The sequence below is a fragment of the Bombina bombina genome, chromosome 10, assembly GCF_027579735.1.
Source record: "Bombina bombina isolate aBomBom1 chromosome 10, aBomBom1.pri, whole genome shotgun sequence".
Taxonomy (NCBI): Eukaryota; Metazoa; Chordata; class Amphibia; order Anura; family Bombinatoridae; genus Bombina; species Bombina bombina.
In genome coordinates, this window is record NC_069508.1 from 186,981,281 (window position 1) to 186,991,195 (window position 9,915).

The following is a 9,915-nucleotide window of genomic DNA, read 5'->3' on the forward strand; positions in this document are numbered from 1 at the left end:
TATAAGCATACAGTAATGCATAACAAAGTACTTATCTGAGGCTGCTACGTATATATAAGCATATAGTAATGCATAACAAAGTACTTATCTGAGGAAGCTACGTATATATAAGCATACAGTAATGCATAACAAAGTACTTATCTGAGGCTGCTACGTATATATAAGCATACAGTAATGCATAACAAAGTACTTATCTGAGGCTGCTACGTATATATAAGCATACAGTAATGCATAACAAAGTACTTATCTGAGGCTGCTATGTATATATAAGCATACAGTAATGCATAACAAAGTACTTATCTGAGGCTGCTACGTATATATAAGCATACAGTAATGCATAACAAAGTACTTATCTGAGGCTGCTACGTATATATAAGCATACAGTAATGCATAACAAAGTACTTATCTGAGGCTGCTACGTATATATAAGCATACAGTAATACATAACAAAGTACTTATCTGAGGAAGCTACGTATATATAAGCATACAGTAATGCATAACAAAGTACTTATCTGAGGCTGCTACGTATATATAAGCATACAGTAATACATAACAAAGTACTTATCTGAGGCTGCTACGTATATATAAGCATACAGTAATGCATAACAAAGTACTTATCTGAGGCTGCTACGTATATATAAGCATACAGTAATACATAACAAAGTACTTATCTGAGGCTGCTACATATATATAAGCATACAGTATTGCATAACAAAGTACTTATCTGAGGCTGCTACGTATATATAAGCATACAGTAATGCATAACAAAGTACTTATCTGAGGCTGCTACGTATATATAAGCATACAGTAATGCATAACAAAGTACTTATCTGAGGCTGCTACGTATATATAAGCATACAGTAATGCATAACAAAGTACTTATCTGAGGCTGCTACGTATATATAAGCATACAGTAATGCATAACAAAGTACTTATCTGAGGCTGCTATGTATATATAAGCATACAGTAATGCATAACAAAGTACTTATCTGAGGCTGCTACGTATATATAAGCATACAGTAATGCATAACAAAGTACTTATCTGAGGCTGCTACGTATATATAAGCATACAGTAATGCATAACAAAGTACTTATCTGAGGCTGCTACATATATATAAGCATACAGTAATGCATAACAAAGTACTTATCTGAGGCTGCTACGTATATATAAGCATACAGTAATGCATAACAAAGTACTTATCTGAGGCTGCTACGTATATATAAGCATACAATAATGCATAACAAAGTACTTATCTGAGGCTGCTACGTATATATAAGCATACAGTAATGCATAACAAAGTACTTATCTGAGGCTGCTACGTATATATAAGCATACAGTAATGCATAACAAAGTACTTATCTGAGGCTGCTACGTATATATAAGCATACAGTAATACATAACAAAGTACTTATCTGAGGCTGCTACGTATATATAAGCATACAGTAATGCATAACAAAGTACTTATCTGAGGCTGCTACGTATATATAAGCATACAGTAATGCATAACAAAGTACTTATCTGAGGCTGCTACGTATATATAAGCATATAGTAATGCATAACAAAGTACTTATCTGAGGCTGCTACGTATATATAAGCATACAGTAATGCATAACAAAGTACTTATCTGAGGCTGCTACATATATATAAGCATACAGTAATGCATAACAAAGTACTTATCTGAGGCTGCTACGTATATATAAGCATACAGTAATGCATAACAAAGTACTTATCTGAGGCTGCTACGTATATATAATCTGAGGCTGCTACGTATCTGAGGCTGCTACGTATATATAAGCATACAGTAATGCATAACAAAGTACTTATCTGAGGAAGCTACGTATATATAAGCATACAGTAATGCATAACAAAGTACTTATCTGAGGCTGCTACGTATATATAAGCATACAGTAATGCATAACAAAGTACTTATCTGAGGCTGCTACGTATATATAAGCATACAGTAATGCATAACAAAGTACTTATCTGAGGCTGCTACGTATATATAAGCATACAGTAATGCATAACAAAGTACTTATCTGAGGCTGCTATGTATATATAAGCATACAGTAATGCATAACAAAGTACTTATCTGAGGCTGCTACGTATATATAAGCATACAGTAATGCATAACAAAGTACTTATCTGAGGCTGCTACGTATATATAAGCATACAGTAATGCATAACAAATTACTTATCTGAGGCTGCTACGTATATATAAGCATACAGTAATGCATAACAAAGTACTTATCTGAGGAAGCTACGTATATATAAGCATACAGTAATGCATAACAAAGTACTTATCTGAGGCTGCTACGTATATATAAGCATACAGTAATGCATAACAAAGTACTTATCTGAGGCTGCTACGTATATATAAGCATACGTAGCAGCCTCAGATAAGTACTTTGTTATGCATTACTGTATGCTTATATATATTTAGCAGCCTCAGATAAGTACTTTGTTATGCATTACTGTATGCTTATATATACGCAGCAGCCTCAGATAAGTACTTTGTTATGCATTACTGTATGCTTATATATACGTAGCAGCCTCAGATAAGCATACAGTAATGCATAACAAAGTACTTATCTGAGGCTGCTATGTATATATAAGCATACAGTAATGCAGTGCTTGACAAATCTGTTTAAAAATTAGTAGCCAGTAAGAATATTTAGGAGCCAGGCATATTTTTAGGAGCCAGACAGTTGGATTTGTATATAGATATATGGAGAATAACCCAAAAACTTAGGAGCCAGGGGTAAAATTCTAGGAGCCAGTGGCTCCCAGGCTCCTGGGTTTGTCGAGCCCAGCAGTAATGCATAACAAATTACTTATCTGAGGCTGCTACGTATATATAAGCATACAGTAATGCATAACAAAGTACTTATCTGAGGCTGCTACATATATATAAGCATACAGTAATGCATAACAAATTACTTATCTGAGGCTGCTACGTATATATAAGCATACAGTAATGCATAACAAAGTACTTATCTGAGGCTGCTACATATATATAAGCATACAGTAATGCATAACAAAGTACTTATCTGAGGCTGCTACATATATATAAGCATACAGTAATGCATAACAAATTACTTATCTGAGGCTGCTACGTATATATAAGCATACAGTAATGCATAACAAAGTACTTATCTGAGGCTGCTACATATATATAAGCATACAGTAATGCATAACAAAGTACTTATCTGAGGCTGCTACATATATATAAGCATACAGTAATGCATAACAAAGTACTTATCTGAGGCTGCTACGTATATATAAGCATACAGTAATGCATAACAAAGTACTTATCTGAGGCTGCTACGTATATATAAGCATACAGTAATGCATAACAAAGTACTTATCTGAGGCTGCTACGTATATATAAGCATACAATAATGCATAACAAAGTACTTATCTGAGGCTGCTACATATATATAAGCATACAGTAATGCATAACAAAGTACTTATCTGAGGCTGCTACGTATATATAAGCATACAGTAATGCATAACAAAGTACTTATCTGAGGCTGCTACGTATATATAAGCATACAGTAATGCATAACAAAGTACTTATCTGAGGCTGCTGCGTATATATAAGCATACAGTAATGCATAACAAAGTACTTATCTGAGGCTGCTACATATATATAAGCATACAGTAATGCATAACAAAGTACTTATCTGAGGCTGCTACGTATATATAAGCATACAGTAATGCATAACAAAGTACTTATCTGAGGCTGCTACGTATATATAAGCATACAGTAATGCATAACAAAGTACTTATCTGAGGCTGCTATGTATATATAAGCATACAGTAATGCATAACAAAGTACTTATCTGAGGCTGCTACATATATATAAGCATACAGTAATGCATAACAAAGTACTTATCTGAGGCTGCTACATATATATAAGCATACAGTAATGCATAACAAAGTACTTATCTGAGGCTGCTACGTATATATAAGCATACAGTAATGCATAACAAAGTACTTATCTGAGGCTGCTACATATATATAAGCATACAGTAATGCATAACAAAGTACTTATCTGAGGCTGCTACGTATATATAAGCATACAGTAATGCATAACAAAGTACTTATCTGAGGCTGCTACGTATATATAAGCATACAGTAATGCATAACAACGTACTTATCTGAGGCTGCTACGTATATATAAGCATACAGTAATGCATAACAAAGTACTTATCTGAGGCTGCTACGTATATATAAGCATACAGTAATGCATAACAAAGTACTTATCTGAGGCTGCTACGTATATATAAGCATACAGTAATGCATAACAAAGTACTTATCTGAGGCTGCTACGTATATATAAGCATATAGTAATGCATAACAAAGTACTTATCTGAGGAAGCTACGTATATATAAGCATACAGTAATGCATAACAAAGTACTTATCTGAGGCTGCTACGTATATATAAGCATACAGTAATGCATAACAAAGTACTTATCTGAGGCTGCTACGTATATATAAGCATACAGTAATGCATAACAAAGTACTTATCTGAGGCTGCTATGTATATATAAGCATACAGTAATGCATAACAAAGTACTTATCTGAGGCTGCTACGTATATATAAGCATACAGTAATGCATAACAAAGTACTTATCTGAGGCTGCTACGTATATATAAGCATACAGTAATGCATAACAAAGTACTTATCTGAGGCTGCTACGTATATATAAGCATACAGTAATACATAACAAAGTACTTATCTGAGGCTGCTACGTATATATAAGCATACAGTAATGCATAACAAAGTACTTATCTGAGGCTGCTACGTATATATAAGCATACAGTAATGCATAACAAAGTACTTATCTGAGGCTGCTACGTATATATAAGAATATAGTAATGCATAACAAAGTACTTATCTGAGGCTGCTACGTATATATAAGCATACAGTAATGCATAACAAAGTACTTATCTGAGGCTGCTACATATATATAAGCATACAGTAATGCATAACAAAGTACTTATCTGAGGCTGCTACGTATATATAAGCATACAGTAATGCATAACAAAGTACTTATCTGAGGCTGCTACGTATATATAATCTGAGGCTGCTACGTATCTGAGGCTGCTACGTATATATAAGCATACAGTAATGCATAACAAAGTACTTATCTGAGGAAGCTACGTATATATAAGCATACAGTAATGCATAACAAAGTACTTATCTGAGGCTGCTACGTATATATAAGCATACAGTAATGCATAACAAAGTACTTATCTGAGGCTGCTACGTATATATAAGCATACAGTAATGCATAACAAAGTACTTATCTGAGGCTGCTACGTATATATAAGCATACAGTAATGCATAACAAAGTACTTATCTGAGGCTGCTATGTATATATAAGCATACAGTAATGCATAACAAAGTACTTATCTGAGGCTGCTACGTATATATAAGCATACAGTAATGCATAACAAAGTACTTATCTGAGGCTGCTACGTATATATAAGCATACAGTAATGCATAACAAATTACTTATCTGAGGCTGCTACGTATATATAAGCATACAGTAATGCATAACAAAGTACTTATCTGAGGAAGCTACGTATATATAAGTATACAGTATTGCATAACAAATTACTTATCTGAGGCTGCTACGTATATATAAGCATACAGTAATGCATAACAAAGTACTTATCTGAGGCTGCTACGTATATATAAGCATACAGTAATGCATAACAAAGTACTTATCTGAGGCTGCTACGTATATATAAGCATACAGTAATGCATAACAAAGTACTTATCTGAGGCTGCTACGTATATATAAGCATACAGTAATACATAACAAAGTACTTATCTGAGGCTGCTACGTATATATAAGCATACAGTAATGCATAACAAAGTACTTATCTGAGGAAGCTACGTATATATAAGCATACAGTAATGCATAACAAAGTACTTATCTGAGGCTGCTACGTATATATAAGCATACAGTAATACATAACAAAGTACTTATCTGAGGCTGCTACGTATATATAAGCATACAGTAATGCATAACAAAGTACTTATCTGAGGCTGCTACGTATATATAAGCATACAGTAATACATAACAAAGTACTTATCTGAGGCTACTACATATATATAAGCATACAGTATTGCATAACAAAGTACTTATCTGAGGCTGCTACGTATATATAAGCATACAGTAATGCATAACAAAGTACTTATCTGAGGCTGCTACGTATATATAAGCATACAGTAATGCATAACAAAGTACTTATCTGAGGCTGCTACGTATATATAAGCATACAGTAATGCATAACAAAGTACTTATCTGAGGCTGCTACGTATATATAAGCATACAGTAATGCATAACAAAGTACTTATCTGAGGCTGCTATGTATATATAAGCATACAGTAATGCATAACAAAGTACTTATCTGAGGCTGCTACGTATATATAAGCATACAGTAATGCATAACAAAGTACTTATCTGAGGCTGCTACGTATATATAAGCATACAGTAATGCATAACAAAGTACTTATCTGAGGCTGCTACATATATATAAGCATACAGTAATGCATAACAAAGTACTTATCTGAGGCTGCTACGTATATATAAGCATACAGTAATGCATAACAAAGTACTTATCTGAGGCTGCTACGTATATATAAGCATACAATAATGCATAACAAAGTACTTATCTGAGGCTGCTACGTATATATAAGCATACAGTAATGCATAACAAAGTACTTATCTGAGGCTGCTACGTATATATAAGCATACAGTAATGCATAACAAAGTACTTATCTGAGGCTGCTACGTATATATAAGCATACAGTAATACATAACAAAGTACTTATCTGAGGCTGCTACGTATATATAAGCATACAGTAATGCATAACAAAGTACTTATCTGAGGCTGCTACGTATATATAAGCATACAGTAATGCATAACAAAGTACTTATCTGAGGCTGCTACGTATATATAAGCATATAGTAATGCATAACAAAGTACTTATCTGAGGCTGCTACGTATATATAAGCATACAGTAATGCATAACAAAGTACTTATCTGAGGCTGCTACATATATATAAGCATACAGTAATGCATAACAAAGTACTTATCTGAGGCTGCTACGTATATATAAGCATACAGTAATGCATAACAAAGTACTTATCTGAGGCTGCTACGTATATATAATCTGAGGCTGCTACGTATCTGAGGCTGCTACGTATATATAAGCATACAGTAATGCATAACAAAGTACTTATCTGAGGAAGCTACGTATATATAAGCATACAGTAATGCATAACAAAGTACTTATCTGAGGCTGCTACGTATATATAAGCATACAGTAATGCATAACAAAGTACTTATCTGAGGCTGCTACGTATATATAAGCATACAGTAATGCATAACAAAGTACTTATCTGAGGCTGCTACGTATATATAAGCATACAGTAATGCATAACAAATTACTTATCTGAGGCTGCTACGTATATATAAGCATACAGTAATGCATAACAAATTACTTATCTGAGGCTGCTACGTATATATAAGCATACAGTAATGCTAAGTGCAAAGTACACTAGCTGTGTCAAACCAACATCTTATGGCTGCAATGTTTTTGATTAATGTCACCTCTTACTACATTTTGCTACCCATAAAATAGGCTCTTCTAATGGATTGGAATATACCACAGTGTTTTGCAGACAGTATCCGGGAGTTTTACCAAATTAAAAATGTTCCTAAAATAATGTTGTGGTATTAAAATGTGACACATGACAATACCGTCCCAGCAAGCTCTGGGAAAGTGTACGATTTATTAAACACTTATCTCTCTGACTCACCGTGTCACCATCTTCTAGAGCAGCCAGTACAAAGCAGGTGTAGCTTAAATCAGCGTTCAGTGGTTTGTTGATGAACCCATTGTAGTCCTTATTGTCACCCAAAGTGAAAGATTCTGGGAGTGAGTTGATTCGAGCTGCTATATATGGATTGTTCCTGCTGGCCTGACGCCTGGTCCTTCTGGATCCCCCCTGGTTAATGGCTTCCAGAATCTAATGGAAAAGATACACAGTGCTCCATAACTGCTACAAGAAATGGGGAAGTATTAGAAGGTAATTATATGAGACCGGCAAGGCAGGCAGCAGATGTGTTGGAGTAAAAATGAGGTAATTTGTCTCATGCTACAACCATTCATTTTCTGCATAGCTTGTGTTATCTCTGAATATGTTATATACAACAATATATAGTACAATTTACTGTAATTAATATTTATGATGTGCATGTACATGCGTATGTGTATGAATGCGTGTGTGTGTGCGCGCTGTATGTATATGTGTGCATGTTTATGTATGTGTTTGTGTATATGTGTGCGTTATGTGTGTGTATGTACTGTATGTGTATGTATGCATGTTTATGTATGTATGTGTTGTGTGTGTGTGTGTGTGTGTGTGTATGTGTGTGTGTGTGTGTGTGTGTATGTGTATGTACTGTATGTGTGCATGTTTATGTATGTGTTTGTGTATATGTGTGCGTTATGTGTGTGTATGTACTGTATGTGTGCGTTATGTGTGTGTATGTACTGTATGTGTATGTATGCATGTTTATGTATGTATGTGTTGTGTGTGTGTGTGTGTGTGTGTGTGTGTGTATGTGTATGTACTGTATGTGTGCATGTTTATGTGTGTGTGTGTATGTGTGTGTGCGTTATGTGTGTGTATGTATGTGTGTGTTATGTGTGTTTGTACTGTATGTGTGCATGTTTATGTGTGTGTATGTACTGTATGTGTATGTATGCATGTTTATGTATGTATGTGTTGTGTGTGTGTGTGTGTGTATGTGTATGTACTGTATGTGTGCATGTTTATGTAAGTGTGTGTATGTGTGTGTATGTACTGTATGTGTGCATGTTTATGTGTGTGTGTGTGTGTGTGTATGTGTGTGTGTGTTATGTGTGTGTGTATGTGTGTGTGTGTTATGTGTGTTTGTACTGTATGTGTGCATGTTTATGTAAGTGTGTGTATGTGTGTATGTGTGTGTGTGTGTATGTGTATGTACTTACTGTATGTGTGCATGTTTATGTAAGTGTGTGTATGTGTGTGTATGTACTGTATGTGTGCATGTTTATGTATGTGTTTGTGTATATGTGTGCGTTATGTGTGTGTATGTACTGTATGTGTATGTATGCATGTTTATGTATGTATGTGTTGTGTGTGTGTGTGTGTGTATGTGTATGTACTGTATGTGTGCATGTTTATGTATGAGTGTGTATGTGTGCGTGTGTATCTATGTGTGTGCATATGTGCGTGCAGAGCTGCTTTTCTCATTAGATAATGTAGACAACTGCCTAGGGATGCATTTGTGAAGAGGGATGCTGTCTTGGCTTACTTTAGACACATAGTGTGTGCATACACGTGTAGTGGTGACATCAAACACATAAATAGTGTGTGCATACACGTGTGGTGGTGACATCAAACACATAAACAGTGTGTGCATACACGTGTAGTGGTGACATCAAACACATAAACAGTGTGTGCATACACGTGTAGTGGTGACATCAAACACATAAACAGTGTGCGCATACACGTGTAGTGGTGACATCAAACACATAAACAGTGTGCGCATACACGTGTAGTGGTGACATCAGACACATAAACAGTGTGTGCATACACGTATAGTGGTGACATTAGACACAAACATTTATGTGCGCATACACGTATAGTGGTGACATCAGACACCTAAACAGTGTGCGCATACATGTGTAGTGGTGACATCAAACACATAAACAGTGTGTGCATACACGTGTAGTGGTGACATCAGACACATAAACAGTGTGCGCATACACATGTAGTGGTGACATCAGAAACATAAACAGTGTGCGCATACACGTGTAGTGGTGACATCAGACACACAAACA

At 35.0% G+C, this 9,915-nt stretch overlaps 1 protein-coding gene across 4 annotated transcripts in view; it reads right to left on the bottom strand.

Annotated features, from left to right (window-relative positions):
- Nucleotides 1-9,915, bottom strand: part of PTPRF (protein tyrosine phosphatase receptor type F) — a 496,653-nt gene that overhangs the window by 30,561 nt on the left and 456,177 nt on the right. For all 4 annotated transcript variants that reach the window (XM_053693596.1, XM_053693597.1, XM_053693598.1 and 1 more), the window contains one exon: nt 7,844-8,053. In XM_053693596.1, coding sequence (XP_053549571.1) covers nt 7,844-8,053 — 210 coding nt within the window. The remainder of the gene's footprint in view (nt 1-7,843; nt 8,054-9,915) is intronic.